At 44.4% G+C, this 22,789-nt stretch overlaps 1 protein-coding gene across 2 annotated transcripts in view; it reads left to right on the top strand.

Annotated features, from left to right (window-relative positions):
- FAM114A2 (family with sequence similarity 114 member A2) overlaps nucleotides 1-22,789 on the top strand; it is a 181,221-nt gene that overhangs the window by 121,254 nt on the left and 37,178 nt on the right. For both annotated transcript variants that reach the window (XM_069199606.1, XM_069199605.1), the window contains exons 9-11: nucleotides 18,141-18,220; nucleotides 19,523-19,648; nucleotides 19,737-19,876. In XM_069199606.1, coding sequence (XP_069055707.1) covers nucleotides 18,141-18,220; nucleotides 19,523-19,648; nucleotides 19,737-19,876 — 346 coding nt within the window. The remainder of the gene's footprint in view (nucleotides 1-18,140; nucleotides 18,221-19,522; nucleotides 19,649-19,736; nucleotides 19,877-22,789) is intronic.

The following is a 22,789-nucleotide window of genomic DNA, read 5'->3' as shown; positions in this document are numbered from 1 at the left end:
TTCAACTCAAAACAGGTACTAAAAACTTTTAACACCTAATTATTCACTTTGCACCAAACTCAAAACGACGCCCTTAGTGTTTTGTTTATGTAAGCACTAAGCCTTATTCTATTCTACGCAGTCCTGCTCTGCTGCGTCTTAATTGTTTTTATCATATTTCTGTTGTAGAACATCTAGCATCCTTTGTCAACAGAGGATACTTTTACTGTTGACATGCTGACTGACAGATCATTGCCAGCTGCGCCGACACGTGCGTCATTGCTTCTTTTGAGCACTGTACACTCTTTCGATTGGGAGAGTTCCTTAGTGGGCTAGAAGCCATTATTTGGTTGCACATCCAACATTCTCTTTGCTGACATGCTCTCCTTTAATGTTAGTCTGTCCATGCAATCAATAGGTATTTCACCTCTGGTTGTGTTTCTCTAACTATTGGAATTATTACTGCTGGATACTATGGTTACTGTAGATCAAGAACAGGCTGAAGACAAGCAGGAGGGACATGTGAACCAGGTTGATGCTTTCTCAAACCCAGATAACTTGTACCATTGAACTGCTAGTCCAGGAAGTTTAAAATTGAAAGCTTCACATATAAAGAACTTTGGTAGCCGTTGTATAGTCTGGAGCAGCCAATGTGTGGCCAAGTGACAAACTCCAACTAGTAGGTAATAACAAAACAGTGGTGCTCACATGGTATCCTGCACGCTGCTACCAATAGGATGTAAGCTGATCAGGCAGTTTAAAACTCAATTCTTGCCTCCTCTAAGATCTGAAGATATCTCCCTTCGATATGTTATACGGAATTAGTGACTTTATATGCATTCTTGACTCAATATCAGCCATGAGCAAGTGGCCTTGTGTGTTTGGCGGTAGTTCAGGTGCCTCTGGTTTGTTGACATCTCTTCAGAATATATTCTGCACATTTGCCCAAAACTATATGCTGAAGTTACCAGACAGGTTTACTGATCTATTAGAACTCCACAAACCAGAAGTCGTTAATGAACCATAAGCAGTCAAAAAGGTACCTCCAGTGCCATGGATTTCCCAGGTACCTCTGGCTGTCTTCATCTCGTACAGTTATGTCTAAACAGCATTACCAATAGCAGAACCATGTATTATGGGGAAAGCAAATGGTAATGATAATAGAACAGATAATGGCAGTGGCAACAACTATGATGGGAGTGTGTCAGATGACTAATTTGTTGGTGAGGCTGATGAGCTTAATAATGACCAGCAAGATGCTAGTGATCCAGATGCTACCATGGCATCTGAATGGGATGGCTTTCCAGCTCTAGATTATGAATCCTGAAGCCTGCACCATCAGGCTCAGCTACAGATGATACAAGGCATTTTCATGCATTAGTTAAAATAGCTTCACACATATTCATGGTTCAAATCACTGCGACTGAACAGTCATGTTTTCAATGACTTAAAAGAGAAATCTACAAAAACAGTATGCTCTGTGTCCATGTTAGACCACTTATGGGAAGAGGGGGATCTACCATATATGAAGAGTCCTACATCTTCCTCTGCCCATCTAGTGAGAATAGAGAAAAGATATAAATCACCAGATACAGCTCTTGCAGGTCTGTTAAATTGGATAGAAATTACACATAGTCATTTTCACAGTGATGCTAAAATGTCAAACTAATCTGATCGTTTTGTGATACTACCAGAATAGGATGGCCACAGAAAGGATAGAATGGAGAAGAGAGTAAATGCTGTAGCAATCACCAGCATTAAAGTAGAAAATGTATCCACAGTTTTTGCCAGATATGGCAGGCAATTGTGGAATGACATTGACTAGTATTCCCAGGTGTTGCCAAAAGAAGATAAGGCTCAAGCCTTAGCGAATCTAAAAGTAAGGAAGCAACCCTCTCAGTTGCATATTGATTCTGCAGTAGATACCACAACACTGGGCTTCCGCCACATAAGTATCAGTGCTTTTGATGAGAAGGTACAGACGTCTCAAATGTACTTCTCATCAGCATGAAGGTCAGGTAAGAATTCTGGATCTGCCTTTTAAAGCAATAATATATTTTAGAAACAAGTGGCTGAAGCACTACAATTGCTTTAAACTGCTACTGATTCTGCAAGGTATTTTTGGATCTTTAGTGCAAGGTCAGGGTGCTCTATTCTAGACGACAATTCCAAAATAAAGCCCACTACCAAAAATGGAGGTAATTTTGTTCATCAACCCTGGCAGTGAGAGAGTTGCAGGGAAGCACGGTGTGGTGTAATTAAAATTTTCCATCAAAAATGACTGCAGAATAGAACCACTGGTAATTCAGATTTGGCTGGAAATGGCAGACTGGGGAATCAGGGTGGGGATGTGAACTATCTGGTCCCTCTCTGTGCTGCTGATACGATTTTTTATCTTACCATTCTGAGAGTCCTTGCCTCTACTCCTCTGATACCTGGACGCATTTGAAGAGATCACGGGTCTTAGGATCATAAAGAATAAATCCTTGCCCCCCCGAGTGCAACAGCAGAGGGGGACCCAACCGAGTTGCCTTCTCTGCCCTTGTGATGGAAGACTGAGCAGTTTCATTACTTGGGGATCAAGGCGGGCGCACTGCTCGCAGTGACGATGCTACAATGAGTGTTGATGGACTGAATGCCTTGGTCCACTTCTGGAGCACCGTCCCACTGAAGAGTTGCTGCAGCAAAAATGGTCCTGTTGCCTTGTTGGTTGTATATAGTGTTGCACTCGTTTGATATACTTCCTCAAACAGTGTTTTGGAAATTGCATCCTATTCTTACGATGCCTCTTTGGGCAGGTGGAAGGAGTAGAGTGGCACGAGATCTGGCACCACTAGGCCCATGTTAGAGGGTGGCCTAGTGGTGCCAGATCTGGAAATGTACTATCTTGCATTACAGCTCCAGCATGCCGCACATTGGTTGTTGGAAGGGGAATACTGGGAGAAGGTGCTGCTAGCTGTTGAGACACGCAATGATTCCATTACTCAGTTACTGTTTTCAGGGGGTGGACCGAGTCACCGGTGGCTTACCTTACTAACAAATGAGATCACCTCAAGCAGTCAAGACAATATTGTTTAGACATCCTTTTGCCCAGGAGCTAAAATTGTGGGAACTGCCGGCCTATTGTACCTTGGTGGCCATGGTTGACATCTCTGCCTGGCGGGAGGGAGGATCCAAGACTTTAGGGGACTTGTACCCTGATGATAAGTTGATTACGTTTGAAGCAGCTCAGGTATTTGGGAATAGGCCAGGACAATTTTTAAATAATGCCAGTATCACAGCCATCGCAATAGAAATATGACCTGCATTTCCGGCTGTCCCCCCACCTCTGTTTTGTTGCAGGGTCTATTGGAGCTGGGAGGCACTGGTCACCTAGTGTTGTATTTGTACAGGACCTTGATTGCTGACAAACCCCATAGTCTATTCCCGGCCAGGGTCGATTGGGAGGAAGAATTAGAGGCACCCTTTGACGATACCCTGTGGAGTTGGACTTGTTCTACAGTCCAGAATGTGTCTTCCAATGCAAGATTTAAATCAGCCATTTTAATTACCCTCACCAGACTTACATTACCCTGTGCTACTGCACAGGATAGATCCTAGCAAGCCTGGAAGTTGTCATAGCTGTTGGCACCTGTGCCTCGTTCCTGCAACTCGCCTGGCACTGCCCCCTGGTCAACGCTTTTTGAGATGCTGTGGTGAACCCAGTGACTACGCCATTGGGGACTGTAATTAGCATCAATCTGATGGTCTGCCTCCTAGGAGACTTTAAAAAAGCCTAAGTATGAGAAAAAGGAGAATACATTCTTGCACCTTTTACTACTCCTGGTGTAGAGGAGGTGGGTTGGCATTACTTGGATGGCGCTAAACGGCCCTAGTGTGGAAGGATGGGTGTGAGATGTGAGTGAGTGGGTGATTACAGAGGCTTTGCACCTCCGGAAATGCAGAAAGGATGATAAAGTGGATGACGATTTGCGCGATTTAGATGTCCTACTACATATGTTTTTGGAGCAAAAGAGGAGCAAACGTGAGGACTCCTCTGAAGATGATGACTTTGGTACATACAGATACTGACAATGTTTCCATGAGGGGAGGATACTGGGATTTTTTTATTTAATCCTTTTCAAATAACTTTGTGAAAAAGGACGGACAGTCACTTCAGGGCACATGTCAAAAGTTGGGGAATGACAGCATTTATTGCTTGTTTCTGTACTATAAATTTTAAATGTAACCACAAGGCTCGAAAAATCATAAAAATGTTACTTGACCTGCAGGTCGAGTAGCTTAAATAATCTACTTGACCAAACTGTAATGTACTTGACCCGCAAATGGGTCTCAAATTGTGTGATCCTAGGCAAATAGTTTACAGAGTCACATTTTTCTTAATTCTCACATATGATTGCACCTTCAAATATGTGGGCTCAGCATTTCTGCAGTACAAAAAACCTCTTGTTTTATTAAGTAGACTAAAGCTTCCTGCATGCATCACAAAAATCTAGCCCACATACCCATGAGGTCTAGCCCACATAACCTAGGACTACTTTTAGTTTACCAACAACATTGCCATCAGGGCAGGAGTGTTTCTCAGTTTGTTTAAACACTCAGAGACATATTTATACTCCATCTGCGCTGAAGTTGCGTCATGTTTTTTACACAAATTTGGTGCAAAACGAACTCCATGTTTACATTTTGACATTAGACCCATCTAACGTCAAAATATTGGAATTTGCATCATTTTTTAGATGCATGAACCTACCTTGCGTCAATGAGATGCAAGGTAGGCATTCCCATCTAAAAAATGGTGCTAACCCATTACCCCCATATTTATCCCCCGTGCTATAATGATGCACGGGTGGCAGGAGGGGCTAAATAATGGTGCACGCCTGGCTCAGACCATGCGTTTGGGGAACTGTGGACCCATTTCCATGGGTTAAGCACCATGGAATGGGTCCACAGGTGCCCTCCTCAAGCCCCAGGGACACCCCCACCCACACCAGAGGGACACCAGAGGATGGGGGACCCCACCCCAGGTAAGTAGGGTAAGTATAGGTAAGCACATTTTTTTTATTATTATTGAAGTGCCATCTGGGGCCAAACTTAGGGCCCCCTGCTTGGCACAGGGTGCAGTGGCCATGCCCAGGAGACACTGGTCCCTTGTGCTTGCCATTAGGGTAGTGGGCATGACTCCTGTCCTTTACAAGACAGGAGCCACGTGGTATGGATGGTTTTGCGTCAGAAAATGACACTAGGCTGGTTAGAGGCATTTGTTTTGCCCCTAACCAGCCTAACATCATTTTTTGGTGCAAAACCCCCTTCTCCCATACTACCACCCCAACCGGGCAACATCATATATATTTTTTTTTACGGTAGCCGACCCTTTGCACTGGCTTGCGCCATTCCATAAATATGGCTGCCGGCTGACGCTGAGGAATGGCGCAAGCCGGTGCTAAACGTTTTGATGCAAAACTGCATTAGTGCAGCTTTGCATCAAAAAGTATAAATATGCCCCTTACTTTTAATAAATATGTTACTAAACCATGATGTGGTAAAATATTGTCAAATACACACAGTAACCTTCCAAGAAATGTCCAAAAACCTCTCCACTAACTTGCAGCCTTACTGATACAACTATGTAGTGTATTAGCAATTGGGTTTCAGAAAACATATCCTTTGCACATCAACATGTAAAGTATTCTGATTTGTTTTCATCCTATTACATAATTTTTTCACCACACAGAAATGTTGACAAAGGACTTTCACAACTACTGAGATATATTTTTTAAATGTTTGCACAGTTGACTTAGTTATTTAAATGTTGTGTGTTAGAAAAAACCTGACACACTATATCCTTTTATTTTACATTCTAAGCAGCACGTCACACAGTTCGCCTTACAAAGTCTTGGAACTCTGCAGTCAGAAGGAAAATTAATTGTAGGAAAAACTGACTTTTGACCTGTCTGTGAACACAGAGCAAATGTGACATAAGAACAAGATTTAAAGGCATCCTTTATTGCCCCTCCACCTTTCAACTGGACAGAACACCTGCTCAGTGTCAACTTGCCAAAAGGGTCGAGTAAGTATTAAAAATAGCTCAACCTGATCAAATAAGACTCGACAATGCGAGTGGTTGAGTGGATTTTTCAAGCCCTGAACCAATTAAAAATATCTTTAAAACAATGGCTTCAGAATCATTGGATGCTTGGTTTCTGGCCATTGTTCCAAAAGGACATACTTTGTTGTTTATAATCATACGTCCTCCAAATCTATGAAAGAGGAAAGTGCACAGGCATCTGTCAGAACGGAAAGCAGAAATTTTAGAGCAACGCCACAAGTATGCTGTAGAGAAGGTGCCAAGATCACAAAGGAACCTGGGATTTCATTCCAGGATCTTTCCATTATTACAAAATAGAAGAGGGAATGAAGATCCTTCCTATTTCACATTGGTGTAAACACATTTCTGATAAACCAAGGGTTTTGGGTGGTAACAAAGCAAAAAACTAAAAAGATAAGTGTGAGTTTCTTTATTGCATCAGGTGGATCTAGAACATGCATATTTCAGTATGGCCATATGTCCAAAAACATCAACTGAATATTAATTTCCTATTGGATGGACAGCATTGCCAGTTCAAAGCCCTTCCATTTGGCCTCAGGTCTGCCTCTGATGTTTTTACAAAGTGAATGGCACCCATAGCTGCTTACTCATGAAGGTTTAGTTTCAAAATGTATCCATGTTTGAATGATTGGTTAATATGAGCCCTGTCCCTCATCAAGTTCCCCAAGCAGTCTGAAAGACATTGAATACTCCAGATGCTTTAGGTGCAGTAAACAAGAGGAAACCAGTACTTAAACCTCTGACAGACCTAAAAGTCTTAGTGCCAGAATTGTAACTCATGAAGAGAAAATATATTCATCCAAGGAAAGAGAGCAAAAGTGCTAAAGCTGCTTTAGCATCTCTATCTAATCCTGAAGTGTGATGACTACTATGTATCTTGCATCCAACTTGTACCACAGTGTTATCTTTGAAAGAGGCTTAGGCAAGAGTAGCTGAACAAGCAGTGGATTAAAATTATTCGCCAATTGGATGACATTTTGATCACTCTTCAACTGAAGATAGCTCTCTGATGGTGGACATTGATTATATACATCTTTGTGGGTCCCCTATTACTACTAACCATATCATAGATGTTTTTGACGGCAGATTCTAGGGCTACCTGAATAGTGATCACATATGCTTGCAAATGGACTTGTTTTGATATTTGGGAAATGCCCTACCAATCCAGATCTAATGTCAATGGCCCACTATCAATTCATTTCTTATCTTCTAATCTTGCCAATGTCAGGCCTCAGGTATGCATCCATCAAGGTTCATGTATTGGCTACAACTAGATATTTGAGAAGACTGGAGACACTGTCCTTATTCTCACCCAGGATTACAAAAGAATTAATGTAGGGACATTTTAGGACATTTCTACCAATTAGTAAGTCAGCACAGTGTAGAAACTGAATAGTTTTTTGGCTGCTTTGATGAAGACTCCATTAAAGCCTACGCACAAGTCCAGCCTTCAGCATTTATTATGAACATTTGTTTTTGCATTGGCTAGGACATCCATCAGAAGAGTTAGCAAGATACTGGCCTTTTCTATACAAAAGCCTTACCTTTGTTTCCGGAGCCACAGAATAATTCTGAAAACAACTCCCAGATTCACTTCTAAGGTTCCTTTAACCCTTCATTTGAATGAGCAAGTGTCTCTGGGTAGTTTTTTCCCTGGCAGAAAGGTCATTTCATTCACTGGATATAGTGCAATGCTTCAGAAGCCTCAAATCCTACCTTAAAGAGATTTGTGAAAATCTGACCAGCTTTTTATGTCTTTTGGTTGATTTAACAAGGGGATAGTCTTCTCAAAGCAATGTGTGTCTCAAGCTACTTTATTATGTATTTCTTGAACTTATTCCAGAAGAAACGGCAGTTTGCATGAAGTGTCTGAATTCTCTCCACCAGTGTAGTCAGGCTACCACAGTCTTATTATCTGGAGCATCTATCAATGACATTTACAGAGCATCAACAAGGAGTTCCACTCACTCTTGAGCAGCATTGTCTCAATCTGCTGTCCATGGTGGGGATATCAGTGGATATCTAGTGCTCCAGGATTTATTTGCATAAGGTACGCCCCATTTCTGTCTTCCACTGTAAGTGGTAAACTGCTTTGCTAATCTCTTTTCAAGCATGCCAGTCTACGAAAGAGCCAGTGAGAGGAGAAATGTTCTCCAACTTTGGATCTTACATATGTTCACATCTATCTATAACTAGTATTAAACAGTGTTAAAATGCTAATCGGCCTAAACAACAATGTTTGTTTAGTAGCACATCTCCCTCATTTGAAACAACATGAACAAGCTTCCCTACTCCTACACTGTAGCTCAGATCTTTACTGCATGTTGTGTTTGAGGGACTCCCAGAGAAGAGCTCTACTCCCTCCCCTCCGTGACTTTATTCTGATACTTTCTTTATCTACACAAAACTGAACTAGTCCTATTATTAACTTCCAGACCACTGTAAGGTGTTTGAGGGTAATTCTGTGAAAATATCTCAACTTTCCAAGCCAGATAGACCCTTCAGACAGAAAGAATCCTTCTTCAAATTATACTGTGGTCAAAAGAAGATCTATACTGATGATCCGTATGGTGTTTGCGCTGATGATCCGTATGTGCTTTGCATTTATTCCCTTCATCTAACTCAAAAGTTATCTTGCTACAACGCCTCTAAAATCTTTCCTTCCTCCAAGACTCTTAAGGATAGTGAGAGGAGGTATTTTGCTTACTGAAGTAAAAAAGAAATACCCCATTCAAAAAGGGATGCCCCATTTTCTGAAAATGATTCTGTGAAGGGTGCTTCACCAAGCACTTCCACAAAAGAGACGCAAAAGAGGAAACATGGAATTGAAGAGTTTGGCTTCCTACCTAAAGCACCTACCGCCGCATCCTCAAAGCATAAAACTGGAGTTACCCCTGAAAAGCAGAAAAGGCAAACATTAGCCTGTCAGCCTATGGGAAAAAAGTGTGGAAATTCAGATCTGTTGATGCCGTGACTTAACCGTCTGTCTACACTGCCAACGGAGTAGCCATCCTCCTTGTCTACACTGCCAACATCCTCCTTGACATAAAGAATAAACCTCCATTGTTGATAACAACAAAGAACACACTTCCATTTTTTACAACATTTCAAGTAAAACCTATCTAATAAGTTTTGTTGGCGATCATGAAGAGATCATTGTCAGCATTCACCCTATTGATGACCAGGTCCTCATCGATAATGACTTCCCTCTCAGTGAAAAGTCCACTGTCTTTTGACTGCAAGGATGTCTATCCTGCCCACCATTGCTAATGAACCAGTCTAAGAGAAGTCTAGAACCAATGTCTATTACCTCACCAATGACTACATTTTCTGCTCCAGTCTGCCTTTCACCAATGAAAGTGATGGCAAGTTTGTCCACCCAGATTCTGGAATCTGAGCTGTAAGCTGATGTCGTGACCAGGATGTTGCCTCCGACACTGTATACATCCCTGCACAGCTACATAAACAATTTTGAAGAAGTCTGTTTAGAAGGAGAAAAAGGCTGCCAAAATATGCCTGTTAGCCACAATCCTTTGTAGCTGACAACTGCCCTCCATCATATTGGCTACATTGTTGCTACAGGGAGCCTGGAATTATGCAAATGCCTTTTGTGTTCATGACAACATTGCTTCTTCTATAGCTTATCGGGCAACCAGCAATTTTCCTACTATTTGCTCAATCTGGGCCACCACCACCTTGAGTGCCCATGCTACCTTCACTTCTTGCACTGCCAGAGACACCTCCCAGAAATATTTCTGAGCAGATAGTCCTACCAACACCTAAAGACATGTGGGAGCATGATTGTCGGATTCAGAGTGGTACACAGACTTGAAGGAAGAGGGTGGGCTCCCACAGTGAGACCAGGAAGGCAGCGGATTGTAGGGCAATTACATCTTATCCATGGAAGGAAACAAATCCCCTGTTCATCCAGACTCCCCCCGGATGGCATACTAGTCTGCTTTCGTACTTTGATGTAATGGGCAGTGATTCAATCTTGTGAGTGCTTCAGTGGAGCATGAACGTCTCCTCTGATTTCAGGAACAGCCACGCAACTCCATGAGGTCAGTTCCCATTCTAGATTTGTGTATGATCAGGGGGGCTAAAACTGATAATAATGCTGGGTACGGATCCGGCAGAACCGCATCTGAAGCAGGAGTACAGGGCCTCAGTTATAGCTCCACCCTGTCCTACACATCACCTGCAACCAGTCATTGTGTCAGCAGCTTAATGTAGGTCAAAGAACCCTATCACACCTTCGTCGGCACCACCTGAGGGAACAGCCGGCAGATAGATAATTTGGGCGGTAGAGTTAGCTCCATGGTAGCAACCTCAATCAAAACTGTAAATGCTTTAACATTTTTGAGCCTCTTCAACTGTCCGATGTGGTGTGACATCTTGCCATTAATCAACCTCATCCTTGAGAACATGATGAAAGCTGGCAAACCAGTCACAAAGAAAGGTGCTAATATGTCATCTGGCAGGGACAGCTGTTTTAAGAAGCCAAGGAATGCTAAGCTTGACAACCTTCCACCCAGACGTGTAAGCCACAATTCTGAATATTCTTTTTGAAGGGCTTACATTGTTTAGGAAGCATTTAGAGCCCTGCAAAACATCAGCACATCTATGGTTACTAAGAAGTCTCTTTGGGCTTTACAGTTTAGATGATCTGGTTGTACTTTTCGTGGCTCAAGAATGGCCCAAGCATTCAGGGGAGCTTTCAACCATTATGGAGGCCAGGAGTGATCAAATCCCTCTCCCTCCCTAAATCTTACCATATATGATCAAGACTACAAATCTAGCTAGAACCATAGACAAAGAATATGGCAGATCTGCCAGACAAAGAAAGAGTACCACGTAGTCGTGTTCCCAGGTGACTCTAAAGATGTTTTTACAATTGGCAGCTGCTTCCTTTACCATCTCCAATTCCTCAGGTCAGGGGGAGAAATTCCCTTTTTGCCCCCTGCATGGGAGTCCATAACATTGAACTTATGAGTGTGGTAAATTTTACACATTCTGTAGTTCGTACTGAGTCCAAATGTCTGCCCATCCAGGAAGGAACGGCACCATCACTCAAGCGAGCTTCAGTAGGAAATTCTCCTCCTAAAGGGAGCAATAGAGATGGTTCAGAGAACCCAGCAAAGCCATGCATTCTATTACAGATTTTTCTAGAACGAAAGAAAACAGGGCAATTCAGACCGATTCTAGACCCCCAGAAGCTAAACAAGATCCTGAACAAACAGTTGTTTCATATGGAAATACAACCCCAAGATATCCTGCTGATGCCTCATGAAGCAAAATTCCTGAACTCCTTGGCCCTTTCCACATACTCATATACCAAAACTACAGGGAGTACCTCTGCTAAGCAGTGGAGGGACAGTAGTGTGAATTCAAGGCACCATCCTTCGATCTAAAATCTGCACCCTGAACTATCCAAATGTGCCTACCCCTGGTTGCTGTTTACTTAGATGACAATGTAAGAGCACATTTTAACCAATTGTAGCTAAGATAAATTTCAACAGCATCTAGTAGATTCTGAGTTGTCTTCCAGAGAGCTGGGGAGAATAGCTGACAAGTAAATCAGAACCAGAAAGCCCAAGCTGGAGGTGACCCCATGAACAGTGTTCAGACTTCCTAGCAGGGGAAGGAGGTGAGCACTACCAAGGATTAAAAGAAATAGTTCTGTTAAGGTCCCCAAAAGTCTTCTCAGGGGTGGGCCCCAAATTTTTCCCATTCAAAGGGAAAAAAGGAATCAAGGTAAGAACTGGGAGCCCAATAGGCTGGGGTATGCTATGACTGTCTGCAGTCAGGGCATAAAAAAGGGGATGCAACATGCCCCAAGAAGTCCCACAGTGGTAGACAGCCCAATGAACTGGCTAGCATAGGAGTGGGGTGGAGGTGTACTGTGGAAAGGCCAGAAAATACACTGAGGCTACTGTAGTTTCCCTGGGTAGTGGGTGGATATTGAAGCCGCAGCAGTCTTACCTCCAAGTTTGGAGAAGTACACACACATGCCTAAAATCAATGGGACTGAGATAGAGGCTCTGAGCGATACAGGTGCCGGTATCACTATGGTGGCAGCAAGACTGGTTTCCCGAGACCAAATGATACCTGGTGTCAGTCATCAGGTTACCAGTGCTTACAACGAGACAAAGTTCCATGCAATGTCAGTGGTAAGCTTAGAGTGGAGAGGAGTCACTGGCCCAAAGAAGGTGGTTGTGTCCCCTGCCATCCCAGTAGATTGTCTGTTGGGAAATTAGCTGGAAACTTCCGAATGATGAGATTTAGAGAGGAAGGCTCATGCAGAAATTCAGTGTCCCCTGAATGGGTATGTGTGACAAAACAAAAGCACAGGCAGCATGTCAGGGAAGTCAAGAGGACTTAGAGCCTGAAACAGTAGCCCAGGCCTTACGTGCAAGGGAAGGGGCAAGAAGACAGCTGAGGCAGCTACAAAGAGGTCACAGGATCAGGGGAAGAAGTTCCCTGAGGGGTGTGCCCTGATACCTGAGGAGGGATCTGCAGCTGATGGAGCCTGGCCGGACCTGGAACAGCTCCTAAGTGCAGGGGGGCATACACAGAGGACCAATGCCCAGGGTACAAGGCATGCCCTACTCTTGAAGGCCTTAGGTAGCAGGCTGCAAGTCAAGAAGAAGGATATGTCATTGGCACTCACAGGGTCTATTGGGAAGCTGGGCTTCTGTATACCGAGTCCAAGGACCTCAAACCAAGGGCAGTCAGAAGAGTGGTGGTCTCCCAAGTGCACAAAGAGTTCATCCTAACTTTTGCCTGTGACATCCCCCTGGCTAGACATCTGGGACACACCAAAACCTGGGGGAAACTGGTCGCTCACTTTTATTGGCCCCAGATGTCTGAGAAAGTGAAGTAGTTTTGTTGCTCCTGTCCCACCTGTCAAGCCAGTGGCAAGACAGGGGGCTACCAAAGGCTCCCATAAGTCCACTTTAAGTGGTTGGGACACTGTTTGAGAGGGTAGGGATTGACATTGTTGGTCCCCGTGTCCCTCCAGCTGCATTTGGTGACAGATTCATTCTAGTGATAGTAGACCATGCAGCTAGGTCCCCAGAGGCAATTCCTCCCATGTCTGCTACTGCCCCTGCTGTGGCAAAGCCCTCCTTGGAATTTTCACCGGGTCAGGTTTCCTAAAGAGGTGGTGTCTGATATAGGGGCAAATTTAATCTGTCCATACTTAAAAGCTATGTGAAATTAATGTGGCATAAGTTTAAAGTTCAACACCCCCTGCCGTCTCCAAACCAATGGTTTAGTTGAGAGGTTCAACAAAACCATGGAAGGCGTGATAATGAGCTTCCCTGAAAAGCTCAAAAGGAGATGGGATGTCCTGTAATGCTGCCTTTTGTTTGCCTACAGAGCAGTGCCTCAGAAGGGGGTTGACTTCAGCCCTTTTTAACTTCTGTTTGGCCATCCTGTAAGGGGTCCCATGAGTGTCGTAAGAGAAGGTTGGAGAGACCTCTCAAACAACCTGAACAGGACATAGTGGACTATGTACTGGGCTTGTGTTCACGCATGGCTCAGTACATGAGAAAAGCATTTGTAGGCAAGACAGAAGCTTCTTAAGCTCTGGAATGAACAAAAGGCTGCACTGGTTGAGTATGAACCAGGTCAGTTGTTGTGGGTGGGGGAGCCAGTGGCTGCCAGGGCTCTCCAGGACAAGTGGACTGGGCCCAACCCCGTTACGGAGAAGAAAGGTGAAGTCACCTACCTGGTAGACTTAGGTACCCCTAAGAACCCTCTGAGGGTGCTTCATGTAAACCGTTTGAAACCAAACCACAACAGGGCTGACATGATCATGTTGATGGTCAGTGATGGAGGACAGGAGGAGGAGAGTGAACTCCTCCCTGACTTGCTATCAACAAACCCACAAGATGTTTCAGTGAAAGGTGCTGTTTTGTCTGACACCCTCACTGCATAGCAACAAGCTGACTGCAGGCATGTCCTCAGACAGTTTGCAGCGCTCTTTTTCCCTGGTCAGACAACCTGATGTGTCCATAATGTGGACACCGGTGACAGTCTTCCTGTCAAAAACAAGATGTATCGTCTGTCTGCTCAAGTCGAGGCCTGCATCAAAGCTGAAGTAAGCAAGATGCTAGAAATATGGGTGATTGAATCCTCTGACAGTCCCTGGACTAGCCCAGTGGTACTGGCCCCCAAAGCTCACTCAAAGGGTAGAGATGAGGTTTTGTGTACATTACAGGGGATTAACTGCAGACAGTGAAACTGATGCCCACCGCATACCAAGAGCAGAGGAGCTTATTGATCAGCTGGATGCAGCAAATTTCCCCAGTACCTTTGATTTAACTTCAGAGTACTGGCAAATTGGACTAGCCCAAGGAGCAAAGGAGAGATCTAAATTTTCTACCCCTGAAGGACACTTTTAGTTTAAAGTGATGCCTTTTAGGCTGAAAAATGCACCTGCTACTTTTCAAAGGTTGGTGAATAGAGTTCTTTCAGGACTGGATGCCTTTAGTGCAGCATATCTTGATGACATTGCTGTCTTAAGCTTCGTCTGGGAGGGTCACCTGGTCCAACTGAGATATGTTTTACAGCCCTGCAAGTGAGCATGCCTAACTATCAAGGCCAGTAAGTGCTAGATAGGGCAAAGTTCTGGTGTTTACTTGGGCCTCCTTGTAGGTGGAGACCAAGTGAGACTTCTCCAACCCGAAATCCAGACCATTCTGGATTGGGAGGCTCTCAAAACCTAGACCCAAGTTAGGTCATTCCTTGGCTGAACTGGGGACTATAGGAGGTTTGTGAAGGGGTGTGGTACCATTGTGGCCCCTTCCACTGTGATTACCTCAAAGAAGCAGCCTAAGAAGGTCATTGAAGCACTGAATGTCAAAAGGCTTTTGACACCCTGAAAATAGCTATGTGCTCAGCCACTATCCTGAAAGCACCAGACTATGGGAAATAGTTCACTGTCCTGACAGGCACTTCTGAACAGCGGATTGGGACAGTGTTGTCACAGACAAATGATGAGGGCCAGGATCAACCAGTTGCCTATATTAGCAGGCAGCTCCTCACTAGAGAGCAGCGTTGGAGTGCCATTGAGAGGTAAGCCTTTGCTGTTGTTTGGTCCCTGAAGAAGCTGAGACCCTACCTGTCTGGGACTCACTTTAGTGTTCAAATCTACCAAAGGCCTCTCAGGTGGCTGATACAGATGAGAGGAGAGAACCCCAAACTGTTGTGTCCATTTCCCTACAGGGCATGGACTTTACAGTGGAACACAGACCTGGGACTGACCATGCCCTGGGACTGACCATGCCAGTGCAGGCGGCCTTTCCAAGTTTGTCCACTTACATGATGAGAACTACCAACGAAGGTAGGTTAGATGCTCTTCACCTATTGTCATGGGGAGTGGAGGGCCATGTAGGAAAGTGCCCATTTGGGATGACCTCCCCCACACTTTTTGCTCTTGATGCTGTTAGCTATGACTCTGAAAGTGCACTGGAGCCTGCTAACCACGCCCCAGTGCCAGCACTGCCTTCTTAAATTGGAAACTGTGAGTCGTTATCCCCATTTAGCGAGTACTTTAACCCCCTTATAAGTCCCTAGTATATTGCACTAATGGTTACCAGGGCCTGGTTCTTAAAGGGGTGACCAGTACCGAAAGCACTGTTTGTGCCACTCAGTGGCCCAAGTGATACTAACAACATCAGGCCCGCCTTTGCAGACTGAGAGCAGTGCACACTGCTCGAACTCGACTGTGCCCACACCATGTGTGGCACAGCCCCAGCACTGTCTTTAATTATGTCATTCACCCCTAAGGTAGGCCTCCTGAGCTCAGAACTCCGGGTGCATTATAATAAAGGTGTGGACATATAAGTGCAACCTTATATATCCCTATAGTGGCCTTTTCCATTAAAGCCTACTATAAGTGAACAACGGTCCATAGGATAACATGGGCTGGCACCCGGGCAAACCCAAAGTCGCCAACTCCATTATGGCACTGCCAAAGTAGGTCATGTTTGGTGTGAAACAACATGCCTTTTCACTCCTGAAAAAAATCTTGTTGAGGGTGATGTAGCATGGACCCAGAAAGCAACCTTAGAGGTTGTCCACTCATGTTTTCCTGTGCTCTGACTGCCAGCCCGCAGCTGCTGCAACCAAGACAGGATTCTGACCCCCTGGGCAGAGTTGCTAACACTCCCAGGAGTCAGGACAACGGCCTGGGCAGGAAGAAGGTCACATCTCCCACACTCCCAGGAAGGCTAGTGAAGTGGCACATCAAGGTGGTGAGCTTCAAAGGGCACATCACCTCTGATATGCAAACAGGCTGTCCACCAATGGAGGACAAAGGCCACCCCTCTGCCCCCAGGCACATTTGCACCCAGGCAGGTAGGAAAGTCAGTTAGGTTGCCTACATCTTCAGGAGGCTAGCCACACCTCTATGGTGGCAGCCTGGACTGTGCAGCCGAGGAAGACTTTTGCCATCTTGAAAAGTGGCAAAATAGAGGGTTCTGGATAGAAAAGGTGCCACAGCCCCTGGATGTGGTCACATTAGGGGTGGTTTAGCTGTTGGGCTAGTAGCCATACCCCTACTTTAAAATCCATACCTCCAGTTAAACATAACTGATTTGCTTTGTTTTGGTGTCTAAAATTATATAAAAATCTTCTCGATTTTTATAAATGGATGATGTGTTTCGTGCGAGTCATGTCAATTACTTATCGTCCATGTTGGTACTCTGATATGCTTAATACATGTTCCTCTAGTAAAGCCTGACTGCTCTTTGCCACACTTTCTGGACTGCGCTAAGGGTTTATTGTTGAGAATCATCTTTTGGTTATTCTGAGAGTATTATAGTGAAGCCTAACCAGCATCATTACATAATACTCCACTTTCCTACACTTCTGAAGACATGTCGTGCAGTGACCCGGAAGAGCAGTCACATGTACACCAAACATTACTACGTGGGCGTGAATACAGCAGCTGACTCCGGAGTGGGACAGGCAGGCTTTTGCAACCTATTTCAGTAAAAGAAAGCCTGCTTCCCGCTTTATTCCAAACAATATGTATAGCTTGTATAACAAGCACATTTGTTGAGGTCTGTGGACCATTTAACACTCTTTACCTCTAGTTACAGCTGCTGGGGATTCCCATCTTAATGACTGGGAATGATTCAAGCATGAGAATGCAGTTACCAAAGCTGGAGAACTGGAGTTACAGGTAAGTAACTAATTTTGTACCCCAGTATTGTATGTAATTCTCCATTGTTGACGTCTTTCAGAAATTCAGATGCAACCCACTCTCATCAGTTCCACTGAACTTACTTTTGTACATCGATGAGCTTAGAAAACATGTCAGTTAGAGCCGCGGGGGAGAGTTTTAATTCACTGTCCAGTCATCTCATTGTCGAGTGTTTGTGTCTCTTAATCAAGTGGGTAGACTACATATATTCTTTTCAAAGTTACTGAGTGTAGCTAGTGCACTATACTGTTCATGTGTGTGTCTTCTTCATTGCTATTTGTGCCTGTGCACATCTGCACCATGAAAACATTTCCATGTATGTGCTTGGGGACTTGTCATGGTTCCTTTGTTTAAGTAAGGGTTAGTTTTTCCAGTAGATGCATTACTTACATGACTACTTGCCTTGGTTTAAGTGTCTGCTTTGACTCATTCAAATCATTCCTTAGTTTGCTCCTTAAGCATTAAGTTTAAAAATGTGTCTACACCATGGGTGTCTGTGTTCATCGATGTTTTTGCTTCATTTTATCATTGCTTGTAATTGTGTCATCTATTAAAGGTTATGAGTATGACTGAGATTTCCAATATCCAGGTTAATAATGGCTCTCACTGAAGAATTGGTTTGTTTTTAGATGCTGTTTCGTGCCACAAAAGCTGTTTTACCACATCTTGTAAAAAATCCTTAGTTATAGAGCATTTTGCGATGCCTGTTACAAATAATTTTGTCCACTATCATTTTAAAGTCTATAACTCATGTATTGCAGTTGCTGGTTTACAGTGTGTCTTCCGCTGCACATTTGTGCTCTTGTGTTTGACCATTATCACTTTGTCATCTTCTAGGGAATGAGGACTTCACCCGTGAACTAACTGAGCTGTTCATGGAACTGCATGTATCTACCAGACCAGAGAAACTGGCAAGGGTGAGTGACCCATAGCCAGGCTGTATAAAAATGTTTTTTTGAATTAGCTATGTGATGCCTGGCAGAGGAGGCTTGATATTACTGACTTCTAGATTCAACTGTTGTGTCCATGACTAGTGTCCACTGTTGCATTTTCCTGACATTTGCTGAGTCAGTGCTGCAATTGCGCAGAGACTGGGTTAACCCTGAGCTCAAGCATATTCTCTCCTTTTGTAAGGGTCTTGATATGTGGCTGAGTTTATTCTGCTTGTAGCCCCTGTCTGGGTCTGTTCTGAACTGAATAATAGTTATGTCTGTGTCTGACCTATAAGACTGCCCTTGGACTTTGGCTGAGGTTTGTCTGTCCCTGCTTCAGGTCCTGAGACTTTGGTGCGGTCAATGACTGGATGAGACTCCTTTGTGCTTGCCTGACCCCAGCTGGGTATGCACAAGCCCCTCGATGATGCCTTCATACCATTGCTGAAGATGAATTGTTCCTGACCTATGACAGAGGCAGTATTGAATTTTCCATGGATTACGTTGCCCAGTCCATGGATCCTGTTTGGAGCTCTACTGATTCTGCTTGTAGTGGAGGGGAGTCAATGTTGTCCTAGAGAAAGGTGTAGTTTCCGTGACCTTTCACTTTTCCTAATTCTTGGCTGAGTTTGGTTGTTGTTCATCGGACTGAGTTATTTTGTCCCTTGCTTCTGGCTGCTGCTATTCTGTCCCTGATCCGAACATGACGGTGTGCTGCCCCCCACACCTGCTGAGGCTCTGCTGTCCACAGCTCTTTGATGAGACTTGCTTATCCTGGTGAAGTCATAGTTGTCCCGGTCATCTGACTGATGCACTGCTGTGTATCAGCATTGAATTACACTGCTGTCCTTGGTCCCGAGTTGAACATGCCCTGTCCTTTGCAGAAGTTAAGAGTGGCTGTTCCTGGGCAAATATGCTGGTTGAACAGAGTCTTTGCAATAGTAGATTTTATTTGTATCATACTTTGGCTTTTCAGTGCCAATAAATTAAAGCACACAATTGGGAAGATAACACGCCAGAAATGCAATGGATGTGCCAAATGCTCTTTTCACAAGGAGTCATTTTCTCTAGTGTTGAGGCGATGAGGGTAAAAAAACAACTGATATCACAGTAACATGGCTGAGACTTAAGTTCATTTGCTTCAGGTCTTTAAATGTAGCTGATGAATGGAGGAAAGGTTTAGCACCTGTTGGTGGCATCTGACAGAGGCAGACCTGAAAATGGAAGTTATGTAGATTGTCAGGCTTTTGAGGAGCAGCACACATATTTCTCCGTAATCTTTCCCAGGCCAGGACTTCTGCCCAGAACTGGATGGGTACACTGAACGTGGAGATGTCAGCAGAGGAGTTGCAAAAGGACGAGAGGGAAACAGTCTCAGAAGATGCTGCACAGGAGGCAATAGTTTCCGTTGAGGTAATGAAGTACATTAAGGGATGATGTGCACAGAGCCTGACAACTGAAAGAGATTCCAGTGATTTTGTTGTCTGTATGTCTCTTACAGGATATGCATGTATTTGCCATTCGAAGCCTTGCTGAGCTCACTGCATACTCCATTGAGACCTTCCATAAGACAGCTGCTTTGGTCTTACATGAACAGAAGCAAGAAGTGGCTGCACTCGCCCGAGCAAAAACCCTGTCGCAGTGAGTCCCATCCTCAGAACTCGTTATTTAGTCTCTGCCTTACTTTCCCCTTTTGTGCCCAAATTTCTGATGGATACTTCTAACCACAGATTCCTCACTTGTATAATATCCACAGGAACCAGACTGAATCAGAAAGATTTAATCAGCATTGCTCCCTTGTGTGATGCCATGTGGCTCTGGGTTGACTTGGTTCAGCCCTGAAAGTGATGATTGAGCTACATAAGTGTCACCTCTACATGCTGAGGAAATTGCCTTTCTTTCTGGGCCTTTATACATGGACCCAGAGCTTGCTCCCTAATTTTTCCTTGCCAGTTGAGTTTTATCTTAAAAATTCAGATTTTTCTTTGTTGGCTGTGTGTAAGTGATCTAGTTCCCCTTCTGAAACTACAGGGTTTAAGTCTTTTAGGAACTGTCGCAGTCAAATGTCTGCAGCAGATCCCCACAGGGTGTGCCTCTGGTGTTTGGGTATCGGGCATGATTCCCAGGCCCTGCGAAGAGTGTGGCCTTACGAATCCAAAGGTGATCAGGGAATGCAAATTGAAGCCATATGTTGCCAAACACTGAAAGAAGTCTCAGAATTCCTACTCTGCTCGAATTCAAAGGCTATTCCTGTGACAGGTCCTTGCTACTGTGTAAGTATTCTGCTAAGTTGAAGTGTAAACACAAGAATACCAAGCTGAATTCATCCCAGTCCTGCTACTCTCAGCTTCAGAGGTTGTTAAGATGTATCTTGTTCTCGCTTCTGGTCCCTAGCCGCTGAACTGATTCTGTAACTGATCCCAATGCACATCACATTTTAAGGGTCATTGTCGGCACAGCAACAGATGGAAGCTTTTAGAGAGACCATGTTGTGAATCTTTGCCACTCTTCTGGCTCTCTCTGGTGTGCCTATGGGCCTCAATTACCCACAGGGGGCTCTAGTCAGTTTATCGCATGCAGGCCCATCCAGTGTGCCGGCTGTGCTTTATGAATCATGCTTGTGTTCTCTGGTGTCAAAGCCAACATCCAATTTAGCACCAAAATCGACATCAGTCCTTTAGACATGGTGCCGGCCCTGATACCCCTGGATGAAGATCCCTTTATTACACTTCTACCTGCCTCTGAGCAAATTCCTCTTGGCCACAACTGAGGTCACATCCTGAAGCAATACCAACACATCTGGCCGAAGTTCAGTCCAGCTCAAACAGAGCGATGTGTTTGCCTTGGTGCTACACCCCACTGCTCCAACATCATTTCGGTCTGACTGTAAGGTGAGTCATCCAGCCTTTGTAGATGATAATGGAGATGACAAGGATTATTTTCCCCAACACTATGATGATGACAATCTGTACATAGACTTCCAGTAGCAAATGGGTTGGACATTTCCCAGGACACTAGGTCGTTTTTTTCCCCTTGAGCCTCCAACATAAGAGTGCCTCCTTTCCTATGGTGATGAGACATGTGACAGTGGTATTTGATTTATAACTTCCAATTATGGAAGTCAAACATAATGTTTTAAGGGAATACGTGCAACCTGCACAGACCTCCTCTGAGCCTCTTTTACCATTCAGTTAAGCCCTGACAGACACTGTAATGGGAATCTGCTCTAATCTGGGTTCCTGTCCAATGGCAAACAGGCAGGTTGCTAAGCGCCACATGCCAGCTCCAAGCAGTCCTGATTTCCTGACATAGAACCCTCTCTGCCAGAAAGTCTGCTGGTTCAGGCTTCCACCAGCAGGGTAATCCCCTGTTCATTCCCTATGACTCCCCGAGACAGAGAGTTGAAAACAACCAAAGCATTCAGGAAACAGATGTTTCCCTCAGCCAGCCTATCCCTCTAGTTAGTCAGTGCCAAATTATTCCCATGTATTTTGAGACATGATTGGTGAGATCTTGCCGGCAGTCCTTGAGGAATTTTGGGCCAACCTGGCTCAAAACATCCAAAATAGTCAGGATGCAGCCAAATATATCGTCTGCTCTATCCTCACCGCTACCAGCTATTGGAGCAGAGCAGTCGGCATTAGTGTAGTGCTTTCGGCACCATGGTGATGTGCAGGCCTCTTTGATGAATATACCATTTGACAATTTTTTCCTGTTTGACGAGAAGGCTGATTACATGTTAGAGCACTTCAAAGAAAGCCATGCCGTGGCACACTCCTTATGCCTTTACACTGTGGCAAGATGGCACCCTTAGCAATTTTGCCCCTTTCGAGACTACTCAAGATGTTTTACGTACTGGCAATGCCAAGGCCCACTGCTTCCAAAGTAAGCGTCCCAACCCTTTTGTGGTTGGGAAGGGATCAAGCAGACCCCGGCCAGGCCACCAGAGGTGGGAAACTTCCCAGTCCCACTCCCCTTTGGCATCAGTCTCCAGGCTACTTTAGTGTGTCCTTTGTGGCACACTACCAACCTGCGGGGAATCACCCCTTTTTAGCTGCTGGACAGGAGTTTATTAACAATTTTAACACTGATTTTTTTTTTTCTCGTCGGCCATAACCTAGGCTAGGTGTGTGAGCAAGGTATAGGTTCTTTTTAGGTTCTTTCTGTCATTCAATCTTATACCACATGTTTTTCCCTTACCCATGCTCCCTTTCTATTGTTAGTGGTCACTCCATTTCATATCGGGCAAGCTATAACCCTTCCAGCATTCTTTGCTCCATCTCATCCCTCTAAGAAGGAATATATTCTGCATTGTTTGGACTCAAATTTAGCACTAACCTTTTAAATAGATTCCATCAAAGATTATTGGGTGGGTGATCATGTCTTTGTAGGGTTCTCAGGAATGAAGAAAGGCAAATCCATGCAAAAATGGACTATCTCCCAATGCATCATTCTCCGCATAAACATCTCCCGTGCTCCGGTGAAGCAACTGACTCCAGAAGTCGCAGAGGCTCCTTCCAGAACAGCCAAGCTTTCTACAATTGCAGCAGCTCA

This window comes from Pleurodeles waltl, chromosome 7, assembly GCF_031143425.1.
Source record: "Pleurodeles waltl isolate 20211129_DDA chromosome 7, aPleWal1.hap1.20221129, whole genome shotgun sequence".
Lineage (NCBI taxonomy): Eukaryota > Metazoa > Chordata > Amphibia > Caudata > Salamandridae > Pleurodeles > Pleurodeles waltl.
The sequence above is the reverse complement of the archived record's forward strand: the minus strand, read 5'-3'. Positions and strand labels throughout refer to the sequence as shown.